The 25,830-nt window shown below is 36.7% G+C and overlaps 1 protein-coding gene across 1 annotated transcript in view; it reads left to right on the forward strand.

Moving 5' to 3' along the window:
• Nucleotides 1-25,830, forward strand: part of MALRD1 (MAM and LDL receptor class A domain containing 1) — a 578,615-nt gene that overhangs the window by 382,486 nt on the left and 170,299 nt on the right. Inside the window, exons 30-31 of the mRNA XM_036459535.2 lie at nt 4,773-4,901; nt 12,277-12,438. Coding sequence (XP_036315428.1) covers nt 4,773-4,901; nt 12,277-12,438 — 291 coding nt within the window. The remainder of the gene's footprint in view (nt 1-4,772; nt 4,902-12,276; nt 12,439-25,830) is intronic.

The raw sequence follows: 25,830 nt of genomic DNA on the forward strand, positions 1-25,830 counted from the left end.
TAATGTGATACACACTGAGCTCTGCGGTCACTGAGATCACTGAGGTTACAGTTTCAGATATGTTGCTATAAATTGTCTGATATGTGCACTGACCTTAAAACTTAGCAATTTTTCTAGCATAAGACAGATTTAAGTGTTCATGGTGAATAGAAAATATGAAACACTATGATTTTTCTAAACATTTGAAAATACTTGTGTGATATTGAGTCTTCTGCAGTGTTGAGATTTCTTTTTATGTGCAAACTCACCCCTGATGTTTTTAGAACAAGAGTACTCAAGTGAAATAAGAAATTTATATGTGAAGAAAGATTTGAGGTGCATAATCTTTTCCAAAATATCTATTCTTGAGGCTATTTCCCTTTCAGTATCCAAAATGTTTCTCTTCCTTTAAATAAATCTGAATCTTTAATATTCAATGTGGTCAAATTTTCTTGATAAGGAAGCTAAGAAGAATGGAAGAAAGTTCACGTAGGAACTGCTTCCTCTCAGTTTATCATCTGGCCTATTTTATTAATTGACTGAATGACTGAGATGATAGGCACTTTAAAGTCCATCAACTGAATAAATGTATTAAATATTTATTAACATAACTATAAACTTGAGCTACTTTTTATTGTCCTCTGACAGCCAACCATAAATATCTTCAATTATAGCACAACATATACCATCTTAATAAAAAAAATTTCATCAGCAGATTATGAATTATTTGAAGGTAAGAACTATCATAATATCCACCAGTGTGTCTAACATTTGCTTACTATATATTTCTAGGATGAATAATTAAAGATTCTAAACAGATGATATCACTAGATGTAAAAGCTTATAGTCTGTTGTATAAAAAAACTATTGATCAATGTTTTCATTTAGAGATCAATATTATATGACTTACCTAAGGTTGCAGCTTTTATAAGAATGGAGTTCACGAGATGCCTGGTGTGGCTCAGTTGGTTGGACCATGCACTGAAATTTTTATTGTGTTTGATTCCTAAGGGCACATGTAGGCTCTGGGTTTAATCCCCTGTGGGCACATGTATGAGAGGCAATAGATGAATGTAGGTCAAACTCATTCTATCTTTTATTTGGTCCATATCTTTTATTTGCAATCAGTATTTACTGCCCATTATTGTCAGCTTTAACTAAAAAAAAAACCTTTTACTTAGAATGCCAGAACTTCTGAGACATACCTATAAAAAAAAAAGAAAAAGAAAACTATCCAGGGATAATTTATCAAATTAAAATAGACAAATTACAAAGAAGATTCCTACATTGCCAAGTAAAAAGAAACCCTGGCCTTGTAAAAGCTCCCTCTTCTAACCACTACAAACACATCCTAATGTTCCTCTTGCTCGGAGTACACTCAGATGCTCATATCTATTTACTTTTATATAAATACAAAATAGAGAGAGATTTCTTCAAACAAAGATCTGCTAGGGGAAAAAATTCAAGTATCATAAAACTTACATTAAATAAAGAGTATTGCTTTGAGGAAATTGTTTTCTGTGGCTTTCTTGTGGTTATTTTTAGAATTCATAAGATATTGACAAATTTTAAATATTAAATTTATATTGAAAGTTAGGCTATAAAAGAATTGACAAAATCATAGAATAAGATATTATTTCCACTCACTGAAAACATGAATGTCTAATACACTTATTAATACTCTAAACTGAAATTTAAAGTAGAAAAATATACTAGACCCAAGACCAAAGAGGAGAATCAAAATATCAATCTAGGTGGAAGCTAACTTTCCAGTGGCCTAAATTATGTGGGGATTGAATTTTCTAATCCTGTATGAGAAGAGAAGATCTAGACATGACTCTTTTCATACAGATTAGTCTTTTTAGGTCAGGCTCAAAGAAATGTGGTTGTTTTTTCCAGGAGTTTGTGCAAAAGTGAAGGTAATACAAACAAATAAGATAGAAGCTACCAGCACAAAAACAAAACCCTAAACTTGTGTCACACCACATATAAGATAGTATGTCATGTGAGAATAAGAATTCCAAAACAGCTGGGACCGGTTTGGCTCAGTGGATAGAGCGTCGGCCTGTGGACTGAAAGGTTCCGGGTTCGATTCCGGTCAAGGGCATGTATCTTGGTTGCGGGCACATCCCCAGTGGGGGGTGTGCAAGAGGCAGCTGGTTGATGTTTCTCTCTCATCGATGTTTCTAACTCTCTGTCCCTCTCAATTCCTCTCTGTGTAAAATCAATAAAATATATTTTTTTAAAAAAAGAATTCCAAAACAGAAAATATTGATCGTTTTCCATAATTGAAAAATGGCACGACTCTTCAAGTTATCATAGCATAGAAAATAATGGCACCTCAGTAGCAAGGAGCAACCTGGTACCCAGATCTTGGTTTCTAAGGGCATTCTCCAGTGAAGGAAATCAGTGCTCCAAATGGCTGATGACTGACTCTAGAACCGGGTCAGGAAATATATGTTAGCCCTGAGCAACTTACAGTGCTAGAAAATCAGGTAGTATCCAAAAGAAATGACTACACTGATGAGTATGTCAAAGGGACACGAGAACTAATTTAAGAGCTTCCCCTGGACAAAACTGGAATAATGGGAGCAATAAAATAAAGTAGAATGAATTCTGTGTATAAAACTACTTAAATTCAAATAGAAATTTATAGTCAAGGACATCTTTACTGTAAATTCTGTTTCAAAGCAGAATAAAAGCAGCTTTCAATTGATGTCACATTCAGGATGGTAAAAGTTTGTTCAAATGCATATGAATTAACCCTTTGTATATACCTCATGCTTTCATTGGATTAAATATTCATTTCTTATGGACACATAATATTCAGGCTTATTCTTTCTAGGATTCTTCAGCTTATCTTGCTTTAGTTTTAGGTCTTTATGAATCTGTCAATCTTGTATGTTTTATTTTTTGGCTAACGTAATAATTTAGTTATTTTCATATGCCATATTCTGCCAGCCAGATTATCTTCATCTCTCTATTATGAGCACCAGCTGCTTTCAGCACTGCATCATTAACTATAGAATACTTGAAATTATCTTTTATTTCTTATATTTGAAATCTATAGAGTTTATCATATTGATTAGATGAAGAAATTTAAACTTGCTGAACAGGTATGAACATTATCACTCAAATAATCTAATTTTTCTATTTACTGTGATGTTTTTGCTATCTACAATCTGATTGACTATATTCTTGTCTTTAGGATCCTCTTTTCTTAGAATAGTAGGCTTTCTAATATTTTCTTAATGTAATTCACATACAATAGGGATTTTAGCAGTTGCTTGGTTTACTGAAATTCAAAGCACTGACTTGATTTCTCTTCATGTCTTTGTTATCCTATACTGTTAGGGAAATAATTCATATTTAGAGATGTAGCCTATTCAAATTTTTAAAAAACGAAAAATCTTATTATTTAGATAGATTATGGGTTAAGACATTTCCTCTGTGGAGTATGAAATAATCTCCAATGCATATATTTGCATACTAAATAATGTCTACATGTTGCTCTGGATAAGTGTAAATTTTATCTAGTGTTTATTAAAATTATTTGGGAAAGATTCTAAATCAGCCAACAAACCTGACTGTAAATTCTTCATCTTAGTGATGTCCCTAGTTGAAATATTTGCTATTGTCTTAGATGCTTTTTCTTCAATCTTCATATTTGGACTATATATTACTGTTAAAGTATTCTGCAAATTATTTAGGTTTTAGCTATTGTGTGGGGGGATGATTCAATGGATATGAAAATGCACTTTTATCAAATCTATGGAGTTTTACCATTTTCCTTTATGGAGATACTGCCTAACCTTGAGTAACTTACCTTACCTCAGGCGTTCCATCCTGAACTTATAGTCTATGTATCAAAAGAATTGCTGAGCTTTATTTAATTTGTTGAATTTGATAAAAATAGTTTCATATCTTTAATGTGTATCACTTTGGAGCAGTGAAAATTATCATTAGATTTCATATCACTTCAAAGGATATTCAATTATTATGTGACTTTCTTTGAAAATCCTGTGAATTCACTTTTCTTAGTTCCCTTTAGATGAAACCATTATACCTTTGATTATTATAACTAGCATTGATGAAGCACAAAGTACATAGCAGGTGCCATGTTAAAATCCAAGAGAATACAGCAAAATCTCCTCCTGTTAAGGGGCTTGGAGTCTGAAGGGACAGACAGGCATGTAAACTGCTCTTATATGAGGTGCTGACTATTTAACAGGAATGAGAGGGGTCTTCGGTGGCATAAAACGGGCTGTTCATCCAGGAAGTTGGATGATAAAGAGAAAGGCAAGACAAAGGTAGAGAGAGGAGTTGTTTCCTTGAGACTTGAGGTTGAGGAGGCCAGCAGAAGCATAAGAGAGAATGGTCAATGTAGGTAGAGGAAACAACATATGAACACATGGGAAAATAAAGAACAAATGACATATTTGCGGAACCTTCTGTTGCAGGTGCTTATGAGAAGAGCTGCAAAAAATGAGAATTAAAAACCAAGTTGGTACCAAAAAACAAAAGATTTGTAATCCCTTGATTAGAAGTTTGGGTTGATATAATAGCTAATGGTCAGCCTTTGAGTAATTAAAGGATATTTTGAAATTATCATCTATGTAACTTGCTGAACAATGGAGGTAGGACTGAAAGAGGGAAAGTTGTGTGGACATCTACCTTGGACAACTATTAAAATCACTAACTTATTTAATAGTGTGAAATATATAAAATGATTAAAATGATTAATCAAATGTAATGAAACCATCACAAAGTAACACCTTTGTTTTTTCCCCCAGTGGGAGAGACTTCTGAAATTTGCCCAGAAGCCACTGACTTTTTGTGCCACAACAAAAAGTGTATTGCATCCCACCTTGTCTGTGACTATAAACCAGACTGCTCTGATAGGTCTGATGAAGCTCACTGTGGTAAGTATATTTGTCTCTTCTAATGCTGCCAGCTCAGCACAGACTTTCACTTTATTAGTAGAGAAACATATTGGCATAGCTGAGAAGAAATGTTCTTTTCATTCACTATAGTAGATTTAGAATAGCCAAAACATTTTTTTTAACTTCTCAATGAAAATATCCAGATGGCAGTCCTCTCTTATTCTTTTTACTCCTATATTGAAAACGGCAATAAATCTATAGCAATTTATGTTAGAAAACTTTCCCATTATGTCACTGTATAGAACTGTGAGTGTAGCCAACACCACCAGCCATCTCCGGAAGGTTTTTATCTTGAAAAAGTATATCTCAGTACCCAATAAACAGTAAATCTCTATTTTTCCCACACCCCAGTTCCTAGCAACCATCATTATACTTTTTGTTTTTATGCATTTGAGAACTCTACGTACCTCATATAAGTGAAATCATACATAATTTTTTTTAACTTTTTTAGTGAATGGCTCATTTCACATAGTATAATGTCCTCAACATTCATCCCATATTTTAGTTTTAAATAAAAATATAAAAGGAAGTGTAAGTAATTGGCATTGTTTAAATTATACTATGAAAGTTACACATTATATTATTAATTTTAAAATAATTACATATTTCATTTAATATGTATATTTTCAAATGAAATTTATAATACATTAAATAATACTTCTTACTGTTATTTATGACTTAAGTGCATCACAACAGGTATCAAGCCTGTAACCTGGGTATGTGTCCTGACCAGGAATTAAACCTGCCTTCTCTTCATATATGGTACAACACTCCAACCAATTGAGCCACACTGGCCAGGGACAAAAATGTATTTTTTATACTTACTGTAGGAAATTGATTTCAATGGAATTCTAAAACACTTGTAAAATCACCACTTTGCCCACAAGACATGACAAAAGAACATTTCATAACCACCAGTAAAACATTAAAAACTAAGCCAAATTTATAAAGGTTCTAAAGGAAAAAAATAATGAAAATATAATGGCATAGATAACATATATTCAGTGGAGAAAGGAAGACTGTTACAGGCACATAGAAACATTACTGTAGATAGTAAAATTATCTTCATCTCATATAAATATCTATGTATATTAAAATTCTATCTAATAAAATAATAATATGCAAATTAAAGTTCATTCCAACACACAAGATGGCTGCCCCATATTGTCAAAGATGGCTGCCCCCATGTGGATACAAGATGGCCACCACAAGATGACCAGCAGGGGAGGGCAGTTGGAAGGCACCTGGCCTGCAAAAGAGGGCAGTTGGGGGCGATCAAGCCTGCAGGGGAGGGCAGTTAGGGGTGACCAGACAGGCAGAGGAGGGAAGTTGGGGTAACTGGGCCTGCAGGAAAGGGCAGTGGCAGGGAGGGGGGGACACCCAGGCTTTCAGGGGAGGGCAGCTAGGGGCAAACAGGCTGGCAGGGGAGCAATTAGACATCAATGAGGATGGCATGGGAGTCATTAGGAGGTGATCAGGCTGGCAGGCAGAAGTAGTTAGGAGTAATCAGGAAGGCAGGCAGGTGAGCAGTTGGGAGTCAGCAGTCCTGGATTGTGAGAGGGATATCCAACTGCCCATTTAGGCTCAATCCTACCGGGATCAGGCCTGAATGGACAGTTGGACATCCCTTGAATGGTCACAGATTGGAGAGGGTGCAGGCTGAGCTGAGGTGAGGGACACCCCCCCACCTGTGCATGAATTTCATGCACCAGGTCTCTAGTATTTTATATAAAGTATATTCTTTCATTTATTCCTATTCTTAATATGGGGTAGGAACAACTTTCTGAATGTTAGATATATAAAAATGAATAAGACATTGTTTTAGACTTCAAAAACTTAGTTTATAATGTATGAGTGAGAAACTATGAAGAAAAATGTATTTAAATCTAATATGTTTTTTTTTTATCTCTTTTTAAAGAAGCTGTTAGTAAATGAGTTGTTTCCTGGTTAATTGTAAAGTGTAACAAGTTCTATCAAGAATAAGGTTATCACAGCTTATTCAGAGAGCGCAAATGAAGAACAGTGTGTGTGTGTGTGTGTGTGTGTGTGTGTATGTGTGTGTGTGTGTGTGTGTGTGTATACACCTGTATGTGCAGTATAGAAATAGGCTTACAAAATGCTAGGGAAAGTTATGGGTAATTCGGATTTTCAAATGTGAAAGCTGCCCGTGTTCATCTGGCTTCACTCAGACTGCCTTATATGCTTTCCCCCTCACAGTTATTGATGTGAAAACACACACAGGAAGTTTTGATTTTCTGAAACTGAAGTAAATTACTTATATCTGTTAGTGTTAACCACAACTTTGATGGACAACTGCAAGAAGTAGTTGAATTTATTAATATATAAATAATATATTGACAAATTAAAAAGTCACTTTTCTTAGTCTCTTGATACACTTTTTTTTCATATCCACAAACAAAACTACACAGATTACAAAAATATACAAGTGACTTAGTTCTGCAAATGGACTTCATTTATATTTTATATTGATGGTCTTTTATATATATTCTCTAATGTAAATTATCAGGGCTAAATTTTTGAAGTCAGATAATCTAAGTGCATAATGGAATAAATTGCACATTTTTTAAATGACCTTTGGAGAAATATAAGAAAGAGTTGACCTTTTGGATTATTAAACTGGAGTCCTCATTTTGACTTTGACCCTCACTTGTAGGGCAATTATTTAAATTCTCAATGACTCACTTTTCTCATTTGTTCAGTAGATATAATAACATCCATCCTATTGAGTGCTTTGAGAATTAAATGAAATAATGTAAAGAATGTCTCCATTCAGTATACTAGAATTGATAATGTTAGCTTTTTCCATATCATAAATTTTACATTCTCTGGAAATTTGTTAGTCATGTCTTATATACAGAGCCTTCAAATTTATCAGAAAATAAATGCAGTTATTCCTCAAAAAAATGTGTCATAAAATAAAATTTTCTTTTGCATCTTTACCTCCTGTTGCAAAATGTTTGGTTACTACTAAGTGAGATCAATTCTTAAAAAAAACAAATAAACAAACAAATAAACAAAACCACAACAGTTAAATCAGAAAATGTGCTCTCTTCTTTTATGGGAGGAAATTATTATCTAAAATGTGTCAAGTGCACCTTGAGTTCTCAGCTGGGTATATGCAGCATGCTAGTGGCCCCTTTCTCTCCTGCCTCTTACAGTGACAAACATCCTCTTTCCCAGTCTCCCCAGATTCTTAAATATCCTTCTCAATGCAGCAAAGGAGCCATTTCACAATGAGGATAAACTATTTAGTATTCATGTATTATGCATTATGGTATGGCAAAATAAGGTGGATATGTGGATGTAAGGAATCAAAGATAATTATGGTGCTATCTCTTAAACGTATATTAATTGATCAATATTTTCACTGACCAACCATATTATTCCACTGGGAAGATGCCAGTTGTTTAAAGAATGTTACTAATGCTTTGAATCCTTCAAAGGTTCATGATAAAGATCACACACTATCGATTTTCTAAAGCAATAGCTATTTTGAAAATATAGATGTTACATAGACCTCATCAAGAAATATTGCAATGTCTTCATATCATTCATCATGCAATAATTATGGATGGGAACACTTTGATATACATGATGTAGTTCACTAAAAATTACTGATTACTGGAAATGTTTATAGTAATAAAATAGTAAACAAGTAAGATGACAATATAAAATAAAGAAGCAATGAATTTCAAAATTAGTGGTAACAACTATAATGCCACAAACCCACACATGCCCCGAGAACTGGCATCATCTTCAAATGGAGAGATGGTATAGACAATGGACATTGAAGGAAGATGGAATGGAGAAGGGAAGATAGAGATACTTATAACAGAAATTCCAACCTTACACAGTTTAGATGGACAGGATTCTCTGATATTTGCTTTTTATTTCTGTTTGTTACTTAAAAAGAGAACTCCAATTTTATCTGGGGCAGCATTGTGAGCAGCTGCAAATACCATCACCTCCAGTCTTCCTTACAGTCACCAGAGGCCAATGAATACACATGGGGATTTTGGAAAGGTGTCTCTTTCAGAAAGAAAAGGCGCTTTCCTCTTTTTGTCTCCCTCAATGCTTGAATGTCTGTGACCCATAGAAGTACAGCAGTTGTCTTGCATCCATGCATGAGTGTGAGGATGACAAGGTGACAGCATTGAAAGGTGGGAAATGTGTGCTTGGCACCGCATGGCTGCACCACCATGCCGACCTTAAACTGACAACTTCCCAGCTTACCGTTAATTGAAATAAATTAACTCCTGTCTGTTTGAGTTATGATAATTTGTTATTCTGTAAAGCCAGCTCCTCCCCATCAAATTCTGTAGTCCTGAGTATCTCATTTTTGCAATGCTATCATGAGAAAGGACAAATAGGTTTTCTTCCTTTTGATTATTTTCTAAAGAAATAAAAATTCCTATGTGCCTTTTCTCCAATAAGCCTCATTGTCTAGAATTGCATCCCACGTTGATGCTTACTCTAATTAAGAAAGAGGACCATGGCATCACAATGGCTGATATTAACCATCAGTCCCTACTGGACTGATGAAGGCTGTTTCACTCACAAAGCACATACCTGACTGAGAGAAGGGTTATCTGAACAAGAGAGGGAAGGGCTGACTGACAAATGAGCACCCAAATGCTAGAGAAAACATTTTAAAAAGTGAGAATTAGCTTTAACCATAAAAGTTGAAGAAAGTCTGTTTTTAGTCAAGAGATAATTTTCTGAAAAATTCGGTTGGCAGGCAATTTTAAACATGAGACAGATTTCAGCCTAAAAAACTTTTTGCATTGCATAAAGGTTACTGTATTCAAGGCTAGAGATTTTGAAGAGTATCTTCAGACAATGTGAAAACTTGAATATTTTTAGCAAGGGAAATAATACATAAGAACATTCTTAAAGGTGATTAATGTGGTTTGCATTTGTAATGTTGATAGATTGAAGGCTACATTTATAAAAGGAGACTCGCCAAAACCAGTTTGGCTCAGTGGATAGAGCATTGGCCTGCAGACTGAAAGGTCCCAGGTTCCATTCCGATCAAGGGCATGTACCTTGGTTGCAGGCACATCCCCGATGTTTCTCTCTCAACGATGTTTCTAACTCTCTATCCTTATCTCTTCCTCTCTCTAAAAACTCAATAAAATATATATTAAAAAAAGAGAGAGACTCCATTAAACCAGGTGGCTGAAACCAATGGAACTGGAACAGGCACTATAAAACTGCAAGGGAGGAAATGAATTAAAAAAGTTTTCAAAGGGAGAATCTACAGGTATTTGGTGATATCAGAAATTGAATATGAAAACAAAGAATGCAGAATTATAGATAACTCCAAAGTTAGAATTTTTAGAAAGAGAGAAGATTCATCCTATGAAATTAGTCAATAATCTCAAAAAGAAGAACCCAACTTGAGAAGTGAATGATGAGTTTATTTTAGGCTTGTTTGGTTTTGAGGTAATCGTTGTGTATTCCAAGTGAAATATTCAAAAAGCATTTGAAGAAAAATGCCTGCATTTCATCATGGCTGTGGATTTATTTGTAAGCCATCTGCATAAAAGTATGAAGGGCCCCTGGATAGGATGAGTGAAGATATACAGAGTGAGAAATTTAAATAAAAAAATACATATTTTTTAAATCAAGAGGGACACTGTGACTGTATCTGCAAGTTATAGGAAAGTAATTAGTGGAGAATGTGAGATTGGAAAATGTGGAAAAATTGTGTAACTTTGAAATAAATGAGGATGTGGAATCCTAAAAATAGTGTTGCTAAGGAGTAGAGATCATAAACTGAGAATAGCTTTAGAAATGACAAGTTTCAAAAATTGATGTAAAGAGAATTAAATATAAGAGAATTGATCCTGATTGCATGCATATCCTTAGGGTCGAAGATAAAGGTCATATTTTAAATAAATTGGAGCTAGAAGGACAGAGTTCTCACAGAGAATGGAAAAGGATGTAGGATAATTATTGCCAAGCCTATATGGTGGGGAGTCAGTTACACAGAAATACGATAGTACAGAGCCTGAATGTGACATTATTCTGAAGAACCTACAGTGGCTGTCTCCTATGGACATTGATAAGTTCTGCATTTTTGCAGTTGTGCTGGCTAAACACCTGGAGAACTGAATCTCTCACCTTTATGCACATTGTTTGCATAATATAAACCTATCTAAGCCATGGGTTTGGTACAGAAAAGCATAAAGATATACAGGGCCCATAAAGAAACACAAAAAATTAACTAATTATAAATTATGGATAATGAATAAAATAAATGTACACAATTTAAAGTGATTTTACTTTTGGAGATAAAATGCAATCATGCCTGAGAAGTGAAATGCTGATACTTTATGAAAATTCTCTCAGAGATGCAGAAAACTTTCTATAAAAATATGAAAACTACTTTTGCTATATATTTGGTGTTTATTTTAATGGCAAACTTTTCTTCTGATGAAGTTTCTATGTGCTAGTATTAGTTTGATGTTAAGAAAAAGTTATAAACAAGAAATTACTTCAAGAAATGTTAAAAATAATATAAACTTTATATATATATATATATATATATATATATATAGAGAGAGAGAGAGAGAGAGAGAGAGAGAGAGAGAGAGAGAGAGGAAAAGTCAATGACAGACTCAGTTGCTATACAAATAAATAAAATGAAAAATGAAAGCAGATATCAGAATGTTATGATGGCACTTTTACAGATGACTAGTTGTTATCTCAACTAGTTATTATCACAACACAGTTCTTATCTAGTAATTTATATTGTGAATAACTTAATTTTTAATGAGTTATCAATCAACACTTTTAGAAGAGAACATCTTTCATTATTTGCTGACTAGTTCTGAAATGTTGTACATGGTGATTGTATCGTATGCTCAAAGGGTGTGTCCATACTGTTCACTGTTTCACCTTAAGGCACCTTTTCTTTAGAAAGTGAGTTTGCCTCTCCAACAGTCTATGCTGTTCAAACACCAGAGCACTCAGAGGAACTGAATTAATATCCAGACAACTGAAGCTGTTGATTTATTTGATTTGATAGGTATTATAATGCTATGTTCGTTGTTTATGTGTAGACAGTTTTACCTATTATTTATAAGTATCCTTAGTCAACCAATATAGCTACTTAGTGAATAAATGACAATATTCATGCACTGCTTCTAGATCCTGGACTAAAAAAGCTGGTTGCATCTGATATTATCAATGGGTGCAAATGTCCTAGTTCTATGCACTTACTTATAAAGAATTAGAATATGCAGATATTAATTAAAATCATCACAAAAGTATCACTAAGTGCAATATAGATTTTCAGAACTTATTATTAAAATGTTTGTTTCCTTAGGCCAGTACACAACCACAACAGGAAGCTGTAATTTTGAAACAACTTCCACAAATTGGACCACAGCCTGTGGTCTTACTCAAGACTCTGAAGATGACTTGGACTGGGCCATTGGCAACAGAATTCCTGATGAAGCACTGAGTGCAGACTCTGATCACACACCAGGTAACCCTACTAGAGATACACAGGCCAAGTAACCAACTCCTGGAAACCTGTGTTATCTATTTGATTGAAGGCTGGAGTATGTCTGTTATGTCTGCATGTGGGGGAAGAGGGGGAGTTAGAAATCAATAGGGATTATGAAAAGGAAGTTAGTACTTTCTGTTTAACCCCCGAAATACTGATTAGACTGAGAACTGACATTGCTACAACAAGGAAATCCATGACTTATATTTTAAGAGACTCACAAAATGTTTTCCTTCTATCCTAAATGTGTCCCTTAAATCAACAATCAGAGCAGTGACAAGTAGGGGGCAATCAGATTAATGCATGGAAAGGTTTACAATTAGCAATTATAAGAATTTTCAAAATATGCAATGGCCAGTAGCTGGCCACCAATTTTATTTTATTTTCTCTGAAGGTCCAAGACAGAGAGGTAAGTTGGTGATGAAGGAATGAGCATCCACAAAATCTTGACAGGTTTTACTTTGTGTCCTGTGATTTTAGGTAAAGGTAATATTTAATGGATTTACAGTTAGTAGAATCAGAGTACAAGTAGGCTAGTAACCTTATTTATTTTGAGCCTGAAATCTTGGCTACCCTGAACTTTTCTTCTTCAAGAATTAACTTTCCCCATGGGTAAAAAAAAAAATAACTTTTTTATAGATAAGTTTTCTTAGGGATAAAAAATAACATGAGATAGTTGTGATGGTTAATTTTATGTAGCAACTTAAAATTATGTAGCAACTTAGAGGGTGTTATTGGACTAGGTTAACATTTTTTTACATTCAATATTATTTTGCTTTAGTTTCATGTGTACAACATAGTGGTTAGACAAGCATACATAAAGTGTTCCCTCTGATATTTCCAGCACCAAACTGGCAACATATATAGTCATTACAGCATTATTGACTACATTTTCTATGCTGTACTCTGTGTCCCTGTGGCTATTTTGGAATTACCAATATGTACTTCTCAATCCCCTCACCTTTTTCTCCCCGTTCCTCAACTCCTCTCCCACCTGGCGACCATCAGTCTGTTCTCTGTACTTAGGATTCAGTTTCTGTTTTATTTATTTGCTTAGATTGTTCTCTAGAGTCTCCATATAAGTGAAACCATATGGTATTTATTTTTCCCTGACTCATTTATTTCACTTAGCACAACCCCCTCTAGGACCATCCATGCTTTCGAAATGGTAAGATTTTGATCTTTCTTATGGCTGAGTAATATTCCATTGTGTAAATGTAGCTTTTTTATCCACTCGTCTATTGATGTGTTCTTAGATTGCTTCCATAACTTGGCTATATAAATAACACTGCAGTGAACATAGGATGGGGGTGCATTTATTCTTTTGAATTAGTGTTTTGGGTTTAAGCAGTTCCATTTTTAATATTTTTAGCAACTTCCATAATGTTTTCCATAGTGGCTGCACCAATCTACATTCCCACCGACAGTGTATGATTGTTCCCTTTTCTCCACATCTTCCCCATCACTTGTTTGTTGATTTATTGATGATAGCCATTCCTACAGGTATGAGATTACATCTCATTGTGCTTTTAATTTGCATTTCTCTGATGATTAGTGATATTGAGCATCTTTTCATATGCTTATTGACCATCTATATGTCATGAGGTTAACATTTATATCAATAAACTTCAAGCAGATTGCCCTCCATAATGTGGGAGGTCCTTATCCAATCAATTGATGGCCTAATAGAACAAAACAAGTGGGCTGCCCAACCAAAAGTTAATTTCACCAACAGACTGCCTTTGGACTTCATCTGCACCATTTGCTCTCCTGGGGCTCCAGCCTGCTGGCCCACACTGGACAGTTAAGGCTCACCAGCATCATAACATATGATCCATTTACTTATAACAAATATATTTCTACTAGAGGCCCGGTGCATGAAATTCATGCATGGGGGGAGGGCCTGCATCCTCTCCAATCTGGGATCTCTCTTAAAATCCAGGACTACTGGTTCTCAACTGCTTGCCTGCCTGCCTTCCTGATTGCTCCTAACTTCTTCTGCCTGCCAGCCTGATCACCTTCTAACCACTCCCATGCCAGCATGACTGATATCTAACTATTCCCCTGCCAGCCTGTTTTCCCCCAACTTTCCTCCTCTGCCGGCCTGGTCACCTCTAACTGCCCTCCCCTGCAGCCCTGGTCCTTCCCAACTGCCCTTGCCTGCTGGCCTGATCACCCACAACTGCCTTCCCTTGCAGGCCTGGTGCATCCCAACTGCCCGCCCCTGCTGGCCATCTTATAGTGGCCATCTTGTGTCCACATGGGGGCAGGATCTTTGACCACAAAGGGGCAGCCATCTTGATTTTATGTGTTGGAGTGATGGTCAATCTGCATATTTCTCTTTTATTAGATAGGATAGAGGCCTGGTGCATGGGTGGGGGCTAGCTGGTTTGCCCTGAAGGGTGTCCCGAATCAGGTGGGGGTTCTGTTGGGGCATGGGGCAACTTGGGCAAGGGGCCTGTGGTGGTTTGAAGGCTGGCCACACTCCCTGGCGACCCAAGTGGAGGCCCTGGTATCTGGGATTTATTTATCTTCTACAATTGAAACTTTGTAGCCTGGAGTGGAGCCAAGCCTCTTGCTCGCTCTGTGGCCACAGCCATTTTTGTTGGGATTTATTTATCTTCTATACTTGAAACTTTGTAGCCTTGAGCAGAGGCAAAAGCAGACCAGGACTGCAGATGCTTAGCTTCCTCCATCACCTGGGGCAACCCTAATATCCTGCTCTTCCAGCTCTGTGGCTGCCACCATTTCTGTTGGGATTTACTTATCTTCTATAATTGAAATTTTGTAGCCTTAAGTGGAGGCCTGGGCTGACCAGGGTGTGTAGAAAGTTTGGCTTCCTCCATCGCTGGGGAAACCCAAGCCTCCCTCCTACTCTCTCTGTGGCCACAGCCATCTTGGATGGGTTTATTTGCATAATCACTCCTGATTGACTGGTGGGCATGGCTGGTAAATATAACAGAGTGATGGTTAATTTGCTTATTACTATTTTATTAGAAAGGATATTTATATACATTCCATTAGTTCTATTTTTCTGGAGAAACATAACAAATAAAATATTACTCAAAAGGATGGAAGCATAGGCACAATGAGAAAGAGCAAGATTATATAAATTAAAATAACTTTTCATAGAAAAACTATATGAGGTTGGCCCAGACATTTTATGACTAGTGAGAATAGAACTATAGTTTTATTGTTTTTACATTTTAGGCAGATTGAAAATGACATGATGTTCAGTTACAACATCTGTATTCATTCTTATTTTAAAGTTGTCCCCTAATTCATCTTCAAATTGAATATGTTTATTTTCTTTGACCTGCCAGGTTATATTTCCTCTTCCTTTTACCAAGCTGTTTTTTTTTTTTTCTTTAAAAAACTTGAAGTTAATATACACTAGATAATATGTTAAGAGAACAGAAAAGAGAATCAAAATACTTTGGTCAGTAATTAGGAGGATTTAACATATAACAAAAGTTAATTCCATTTAAAAAGATGTATTATTTAATATGGTGCTGGTATATCTGGTTATTCACCTGGAAATAAATGAAATTAAACCCATTTTTCTTCTGCATATTTCATATACAGAAGTATAGTCTAGATTGATTAAGGTCTTAAATGTAACAAATAATAAAATTCTTGCAAGAAAACAGATGGTAAGCAATGTGCAATTTAAAGACAGGATCTAAAATTCAGAAGCTACAAAAGAAAAAAATGTATATATTTCATTATGTGACATTTTAACTGTGGTCTAAAATTTTCATAAATAAAATCAATAGGCACATAATAGATTAGAAAAATTTTCCTTACAGATTACAAGTAAGATTATATTTATGTCATCTCTTTCTCTATCTCTATTCTAATCTCTATCTATATCTTTCTATTGCATAATCAATTCCCAAATGACTACATTAATATAATCAATAAATATATTCAATGATGCTCAAGTTCAAAAGTCATCAGAAAAATGCAAATTAAATGATAATTTTGAATAAGATTTTCAAAAGCCACCTATAGATGGCTGAAAGAAAGAGTGGAGAAGCAGGGAAAGGATATTCAAACATGGTTATGGGAAATGTTCATGGATAGGGAAACGTTCTGACCATCTATAATAAAATAAGTATAATATTCCAATTAGATTAAACAGCTGGATGACCTTTCAGATGTCATTCCATACATCCTTCCAAACGAAGCCGCAGTGGCCAAGGCAGAGGCGGTTAGGGGAAATCAGGCAGGCAGGTAGAATGGTCAGGGATAATCAGGCAGGCGAGCAGTTAGGGGTGATATTCAGTAGGCGAGTAGTTAGTGGCTATGGGGCAAGCAGGCAAGTAGATAGGGGCAATGAAGCAGGCATGCAGAGTGGTTAGGGGAGATCAGGCAGGCTTGCAAGTGAGCAGTTAGGAGCCAGAGGTCCCGGATTGTGAGATGAATGTCCATCTGCCGGTTTAGGCCGGATCCCTGTGGGTTCTGGACTGTGAGAGGGCGCAGTCCAGGCTGAGGGACCACCACCTCCCTGTGCACACATTTTATGCACCAGGCTTCTAGTATAGAAATAAAAAGACCAATACAGAAGCACATGTGTATAGGGAATCTTAATTCAGCATCATTATTTGTTGAAAAAAAAGGAAATAAAGTAAATGCCCACTATTCATACATTCTGTTATTTGTTCCTTATTGCTTTATTGGTCTACTAGAGACCTCATGCATGAAATTCACGCATGGTGAGGGTGGGGGGAGAAGGTCCCTCAGCCTGGGCTACACTCTCGCCCCCACTGCTTTCCCCTGCTAGCTTGACCACCCTAACCGCCTCTGCTGTGGCCCCTGCCACCATGGCTTTGTCTGGAAGGACATCTGGAAGGATGTCTGGTAGACGTCTGGTCTAATTAGCATATTTCCCTTATATTAGTATAGATTGAATACCAGGCACTGTTTAGTCCTGGGAGTACATTAGTGAATAAAACAGATAAAAATTGCTGCCAAGGAGAGTCAAGATAATGAACAAACAATTCTGATTATATGGACTGTTAGAAGTTGAGGAGAAAGAAGGAATGAAGTAGGACCAAGAAGGCCCAAAGATGGGTGTGTGCATTGCAGTTGGAGGGGAAATAGGGAGTGAGTGATGGTTGTTAAAATATACTGATCAAAGTGGGCTGCATTCAGAAAAGGCCATAAAATAAAAAAAACTTGAAAGAGGGGAGGAGTGAACCATGTGAATGTCTAAGGAAAGTGACAGAGTGGCAGTAGAGTGACAGCCAGTGACAAATGCCCTGAGGTCAGACACCTAGTTGGTGTCTCAACCTGGGTCCCACTGATGGTTTGGGTAATGGAATTAGCTGGTATAGGGCTGTCCTGTGCAGTATAGGATACTGGGCAGTATCCCTGGCCTCTAACACCAGTTGCAGTAGCACAAAGTTTTAATACAGAAGATAAATAAATCCCAGATACTAGGGCCTCCCAAGGCTTCTACTTGGGTTGCTGGGGGGCATGGCTAGCCTGCACATCACCACAGGCCCCTCACCCAGGGAATTGGGCAGTCAGACATCACTCAAGGGGTCCCAGATTGGAGAGAGTGCAGGCTGGGATAAAGGACACACACCCCAGTGCATGAATTTTGTTCACCAGGTCTCTAGTTAATATATATTTAGCTACAATATATATTTATTGTTGTGTCATTTATTACATTTTTAATATAAATAACAATGAATATACATTTTTAAAATTTTATGATTACTCTTAAGGATAATTCTATTTTTTTTTTTACTTAAGAAGTTATGAGACATAAGCCAATTTTGAATTTTGCTACTAAGATCCAGACTGTAATATCTTGATGCACATGCCTGTGAATTCTTTTTTAAATAAAAAAAAATTGTGTCAGTATATTTGACATCTGATATTATATTAGTCTCAAGTATACAGCCTAGTGGTTAGAAATTTATGTAACTTACAAAGTGATCCTCCCAGTTAGTCCAGTATCCACCTCACACTATACATAGTAATTACAGTATTATTGACCATATTCTCTTTGTGGTGCTTTACATACCCATGACTGTTTGGTAACTGCCAGGTTGTAACTTCTCAATTTCTTCACCTTTTTACCTCTTCCACCCCCTCCCACCCCCCCCCCCCCCACCTGGCAACAATCAGTTTGTTCTCTGTATCTATGAGTTTGTTCTTGTTTTGTTTGTTTATGTGTTATTTCATTATATTACATTTGTATCATTTTCTTTCTTCTTAAGATAGTATTGAAAATACTGCTAGTATAATATTACTAATCATTCAAAAATTATTATAGGTTCAGTTTAGGAAAAATTAAAGTATAATTAATGGATATGAGAAGGTTTCATGCATGTTCAAAAAGACAAACAAAAGTCATCAATTGATATCTTTTAATGATACAATAAAGGACTCTTAATGGCACTATTTTTAAAAAACTTTCATAGCTTGTGTGTGTTAATTAAAGACCCATAAAAAGTTTTGTGTCTGGTTATTTAGCTAATATTGTATCCAAGTAATGTTGTCCAGAGATAAAGGAAAGTAATCATTCTGACAGAATTCTTTATTATCCTCCCTGTTAATTACTACTTGATACAGTATATTTTTGCAAAGTGTTCTCTTCAAAGCTGCTTGATTATGTCATCCTTGATACACTAACATGGTTCACTGAACTTGTTTAGGCATCTCTAAGGTAATAGGCTGCTAAATAAATTGTAGGAACATTAATTAATTTTGACCCTCTGGGAAAAACAAAATTCTTTCTGAGAAGGCCAACCAATTCAAAGAGCCTCTGGTCTATTTATAAGCATCACAGCATTGCTGTTAATTAAAACTGTATTTGTGGATCTTTTCATTTATTGTTAGCAGGACGAAGAATTAGATACATAGGGAGGACATTTTCAATGCCCACCACATGACTATTTATGAGTCTTGTTGGAACCATTGTTGAAACTAGAGAAAGAAACTACAGTACAAACATTAATCCACTCTCTAGTCTGCACATGAATAGTGTTGAGACATAGTGTACATGGGATTTAATGGCATGGGTGACATTTGTGTGACATGAATTAACAATGGTATAATGTATAGGGCCGCTGTCTCTGTTTTCCCTTCCTTCATCACTTCCTTTTTTTTTTTTTTAATGGCATAATTGACCATCTCCACAATTAGACTATAAACTCCAGGAGTCACATCCTTTGTATTTTTGTATTCATGCCAAAATTTAAGATTGAATATTACTTGATAAATACTTGTGTAGGTTATGTTATTTGGATGTATCTCATTCTGTATTTTAAACAGCCATGTATTTTGAATTAATTAATAAAATGAGCATTTCTTGAATGCCTATTAAACACCACACACAATGTGTTGGGAACTGAGGCTATGAATTAACTAGTGTTTGAAAAGTTATTGGACTGAAATATGCTGCTCGATGTAACCCACATGCTCACTATTACTTCCGTGTTCACAACTCAAGGTCAAACAGTAACCCCAATCTTGGTGAGGTTAATGCTCTGCTGTGTTAATAGCAGTTTAAAGTACAAAGTGTTCAACAAATGTAATATACTTGATCCTTTTAGACAGAGCCCTGCAGGCTGGGCAGATGCTAACCACACTCCCTTTTCCGCAGGAAGAACAGACATCATTTCTATGTTATACCTGAGAAAAAAAGGTTGAATGATTTCTCTAAGTCTGAAACCCCCCAGTGAATGGGGCCTATTCTAAGCCCTTCTCCAGGGCATCACCATAGCATGTGTGGTCCTTATTTACAGCTGCATCTATGTCTTCATATATGGGGCCTCTTAACCTTTATTTCATGTCATGCTTATAAGGCCGTCTCACCCAGATATTTGGTACAGGGAGATTCCCCTATTCATTAACTTGGGAGAGTAGGAGTTAGGTCAGTGACAAAACAGTTAGATATTGAAAAGTCAAATGATACTGGGTCTTATCAAAGTATTAGAGGCCCTGTGCATGAATTCATGGGGTCCCTTGGTCTGACTTGTGGGATCAAGCCAAAACCGGCTCTCAAACATCCTCTGAGGTGAGGGGTCTCAGATTGCAAGAAGCTGAAGGACCCCACCTGTGCACAATCAGGGCCGGGAAGGGATATGAGAGAATGGCCAGCTGGGGAGGGACAATAGAGGCTCCAGGATGTGTTAGGCCCAGTTCAATGGCCAGATCTCAGCATCAAGCTAACCTACTGGTTAGAGTGTCTGCCCTCTGGTAATCAGTACACAACATAGGGAGTGGAGGAGTGGCCTTAGTGTATCATTAGCATATTATGCTTTGATTGGTTGAGCAGACAACCGGACGACCAGACACTTAACATATTAGGCTTTTATTATATAGGATATGATGCCCTGGACAGGTGGCTAATTTGGTTGGAGCATTATCCTGTATACCAAAAGGATTCAGGTTCCATTCCTGGTCAAGGTACATACCTAGGTTGTTGGTTTGATTCCCAGTTCAGTCACCTATAGGATGCAACCCATCAACGTTTATCTTTCAGATCCATGTTTCCCTCTCTCTAGAAAGAGTCCTAGTTTTTGTTACTGGCGTTATTATTGTTAACACTTAATTCTCTCTCAATTTCAAATTCTATCAGCTCTTCATTCTCAACTTACATGTTTTCTTTTTTCCCCTTTTTTTGTATTTCCAATTCTATCATCTTAATTCACTCTTGGGCCATTGCAGTATGTCAAAGAACCTAATAGCCAATGCAGATATTCTCCTATATCAAGCCACTGTTCACACTGACACAGGATGAACATTCCTGAATTTTCTCCTCCAAGCCATTCGGAGCTCCTCACTGCCCTTTAGTTTGACACCAAAGGCTGCCAGGTTCTTCTCCAAATTTCATTTCTAATTTTGGTTTTTATGTTATTCGGCTCCAAAGACTGCATTCTCCCTCCTCAAATATGCTTTTGGTGTTATAAACATCAACTTTTGGTCATATCATTGTTTAGCGTGACTTGTAATCTTTGGTTGATAGTGGACACAATGCACTGGGTAAAAGGAACTGCAGTAAATAGGCCTTTAGTTTTTTTATCTTGCCTGGAGTAAGGATGTGATTACTGTTTGCTGTAAGTATCAGAAGGTAAAATTTCCTCTAGCAGCCTTGTTTTTGTCTCCCTTGTTTTATTTTGGTTCCCCCAGAGATGTAATGTCTGAGAGATAAAGTTCTTTCCATTCCAGTCCCTTACTAATGTACAGGAGGAGCCTTACTGATGGGGTGGTAAGGGGGAAGGTTTTGGGTGGTAAAGTCAGGGGAAGGGAAGAATTCTACAATCTTGTGATTTCAGCAAGCCTTTCCCTGTGACCTTCACATGTGCTTCTCAGTAAATAGGAAGCACTTGTGAGAGGTGCTTCTCCTGCTCTTCTTCACCTGAGAGAGGACATCTAGACCTGGCGAGGGAACATTGACATACTTCAGAGTGCCTACTTGCCCCTCCCCTGAAAAAAACAGAGAGGATTTTTCTCCAGTCTTCACTGTGAGGACTTGTTAGGGCTTTTGGAGGTAAAACTTCAAGGGTACCCCTAAGCCTCGTCCCCTTGGAATTCTCATATCTCTAGATTTTCCACCCTGAGCCTCCAGATTGTCAATTAGAGCTGCCATGCTCCTCAACCAGTATGGGGTCCATTCGTAATTCCTGCTCCTGAAGTTCTGCTCTACTAAATTGCATGTGCCTACCTGTCTCTCCTGCTGAGGAGGGCAGTTTGCCCTGTGATCTCTACTTTAGTGTCTGATGGATCTATGGAGAATTTGTGAGTTTTAGTTAAACTTCTTTTATTATTCAATATATATTTGTTGATTTCAGACAGGAAGGAAGAGAGAGAGAGAGAGAGAGAGAGAGAGAGAGAGAGAGAGAGAGAAACAGAGAGAGAAACCTCAATGGTTGGCTTCATCTTGCACGCCCCCTACTGAAGATCCAGCCCACAACCAGGGCATGTGCTCTTGATCAAACCTTCAGTCCACAGGCCAATCCTCTATCCACTGAGCCAAACCAGCTAAGGCTAGTTTAACTTTTTTGTCATGAAGATGAGACTGATACCTTCCATGCTCCTTACAGGCTGAACTAGAAACCAGATATCCTCCCACATTGTTATTATTTTTAGAAGAATCTTTGCCACTCTAAACTGATTTTTTTTTTATGCCTGCTACCATTTTCACTATTTCCTCATGCATGTCATATGTCATCATATCTTGATATAATGACAGATATTTCATAAAGTATTTTCTCAATCACCAAATTTAAACTATCTTTTATCTGCTAAATAGTATAATAATTTAGGATCTATATCAATATTTGGTATAATAGATTCATAATAATCCCATTTAAGGTTTCATTATTATTATTATTATCATTAATTATTCCTTGTTTGATAGATGATGAATATAAGACACGGTGGGTATGTAATGATTTTCCCAAAATCAAAGGCAAGTATTGAATTTGAACCTAGTGTGATCTAGAGCTTGTTTCTCAATAGTACATATTGATGTCTTTAATCATTAGATTCTTTGGGTTGTTTCATTTTTTCCAAGCCATGATTTGTTCAACTCCCTAACATCCAAATGCAACACATAATGCCTTCCATATGGCAGTAGTTATTCAGTCAATAACTTGTGATTGATAGTGTTTTACTACTGCTAAAATAATATTTCTTACCTATTCTCTAATTTCCCAGGAGAATAGCTCTAATTTACACTTGTATTCGAAGCACTTTACATTTAGTGTACCATTTAAGTTTCACCACAATCTCATGAGACTAAAGTACCTACTATATTTATATGTTATTTCTTTTTAGTCCTAGAGAAGTTAAATAGGTTCTCTAAAGTCACATATCTAGTAAATGGTAGAATCAAGATTTGAACTGAAACCCACAGCTTCAGTGCTTACAGGCTTACCTACAGGAAGATCTGCCCCACAGTTTCTGCTTAGTACATATTCATTAAAAGAATATGATAATAACTCTTTTATGTTCAATGAAAACAAATATTGTTCTCCTATTTGTTTTCCATACTCATTCAGTTTAAATGGATCTCAAACCTAAACAAAGTCACTTACCTAAAGAAAAAGATTTATGATTTATTAGTTCTGCCTTTCTCCATGTATAGGAAGTTAGTTTCCTTTTTAATTTCCATTTGTCAACTTAAATCAAGTTTCTGATATGATATGAAGTCAATGCATGTTTCCAAAAACATCTTGATAAGAAAGTTACACATTTTAAGTATTTTGAATTCTTTTAATGTGAGAAATAAGAGATTCAGTATTTCATCCTTACTACCAACTTTGGGAGAAAAAATTAATATAAGACACTCTTATTTTAAGGGAAACAGGGTAGTATATCATTACTAGAGTTCCAGTGCATGAAATTCATGCAATGGTAGGGTCCCTAGCAGCTGCTGGCTTCCAGCCAGGGCCTCCCTCCCTCCCCCCAGCCAGCCCATCCCCTGGTCAAACTCTCAGACAACTCTTGGTCAAGCGGACAATTTGCATAGTATGCTTTTATTATCTGTAATATGCTAATTAGATTGAATGACCTTACTGATGTCATTCAGATGTCCTTCCTGACAAAGCAATGGTGGTAGAGGTGGAGGTGGAGGCAGAGGCAGTTAGGGGCAATCAGGCTGGCAGGGAGCAGTTGGGGGTGATCAGGCAGGTAGAAAGAGGTGTTTAGGATAGGTAGAGGTGGTTAGGGGCCATCAGGCAGGCAGAGAGGTTAAGGGTGATCAGGCAAGTAGGCAAGGTAGTTAGAGGCAATCAGGCAAGCAGACAGGGAGTAGGGCAATCAAGCAGGCAGGCAGAGTGGTTGGGGTGATCAGGCATGCAGACAGGTGAGTGGTTAGGAACTAGTGGTCCCTAATTGCAAGAGGGATGTCTGACTGCCAGTTAGGCTAGATCCCCCAGGCAGTGGAGCAGTTAGGGGTGTTTGGACATCCCCCAAGGTGTCCCGGATTGGAGAGGGTGCTGGCCAGCTGAGAAACACCTCCTCCTTTGCTCCCTCTCCCCCGTAATGAATTTCATGCACCAGGCCTCTAGTATAAGATAATGTGGTTGAGATATATTTGCTGCTAAGTAATTAGAAGCTTTTAAAATAAGATGAATCTACCTTGTGTTGGCATGTCATAATTAGAAACTTCATTTCTATATCAGATCCATCCATAGTGAGGGGGAAAAGTTAATAATTCTAAATTTTATAATAGTAAATAGTGTTAAAATGAGACATTTTGCTGAAAAGTATTTAATTACTCTCAAAAGAGAATAATGCCTAAAAAATAAACTTTGGGAACGACAGATATTTAAAAATGCTAATCCATTCATTATACAACCATTCAAAAAGGAAATAAGAGTGACATAAGTTGCCAAAACTATTTTTGACTCAGTGGATAGAGCATCGATCTGCAGACTGAGAGGTCCCAGGTTCGATTCCAGTCAAAGGCATGTACATTGGTTGCAGGCACATCCCAGGTAGGGGGTGTGCAAGAGGCAGCTGGTAGATGTTTCTCTCTCATCTGTTTTTAGCTTTCTATCCCTCTTCCTTCCTCTCTGTAAAAAATAAATAAAATATATATATATAAAAAATAGTGACATAAGGACAGACATTTCCATCAAAGACCATGATAATATTTTACTTGATTTCAGAGGCATTCATTCTGTGGTTACTATTTTGGCAGCTTTGAGGAAACTTTTGTTCTCTCTTTGAGCATGCTCACTTGATAACACCTTTAAAACTTGCAGCCACAAATAGCTACCACCTTGAAAATATGGGGAGGGGGGATAAAGTGTAAAAAGAGATTGAGGGCATTTCAACTGATAGTCACTCACTATGCACCCTTCCATTTTAGAGTGAGGGGCAGGCAGAAATCAGAGGATGAGCAGCCAAGCTTATGTAAGTCTGACTCTGAAGCAGGAAGGAATTTGCTATTTTAAAAGAGAGGCATTGCACTGCATTTAAAAAAAAATAGGCAACCTTATTTTATGAGCAAGGGGAGAAAAAGTTAAAATTACCTACAATTTAAAGCAAAGACTGAATTCAGATGACTTGAAGTGGGAAATTGTCTTTTATGATTTGACCCCAGTATACATGAGTGGGATTCTGCTTGAGGGGACTGGAGCTGTGAAAACATGCTGTCTTCTAAAAGTGCTAACTGTCCTTTTAAAAAAAGAAATGTCAAACTGATTACCTGATAACTTGAGGAACCATTTTCAAAAACTCCAGATAGTAGCTCAAACATCTAAAAAACAAATTGTGATCTTTCCTCTTCGGTAGCACCGGAAGGAGAAAGTGTCCATGAGGTGTGGGGATGGGTTGGGAGTGTGGCTTGTACATTTGGGTAACCCAGTATCGAGTAACAATGGTGACTTGTAAACAATG

This window comes from Pipistrellus kuhlii, unplaced genomic scaffold, assembly GCF_014108245.1.
Source record: "Pipistrellus kuhlii isolate mPipKuh1 unplaced genomic scaffold, mPipKuh1.p scaffold_m20_p_1, whole genome shotgun sequence".
Classification (NCBI taxonomy): Eukaryota; Metazoa; Chordata; class Mammalia; order Chiroptera; family Vespertilionidae; genus Pipistrellus; species Pipistrellus kuhlii.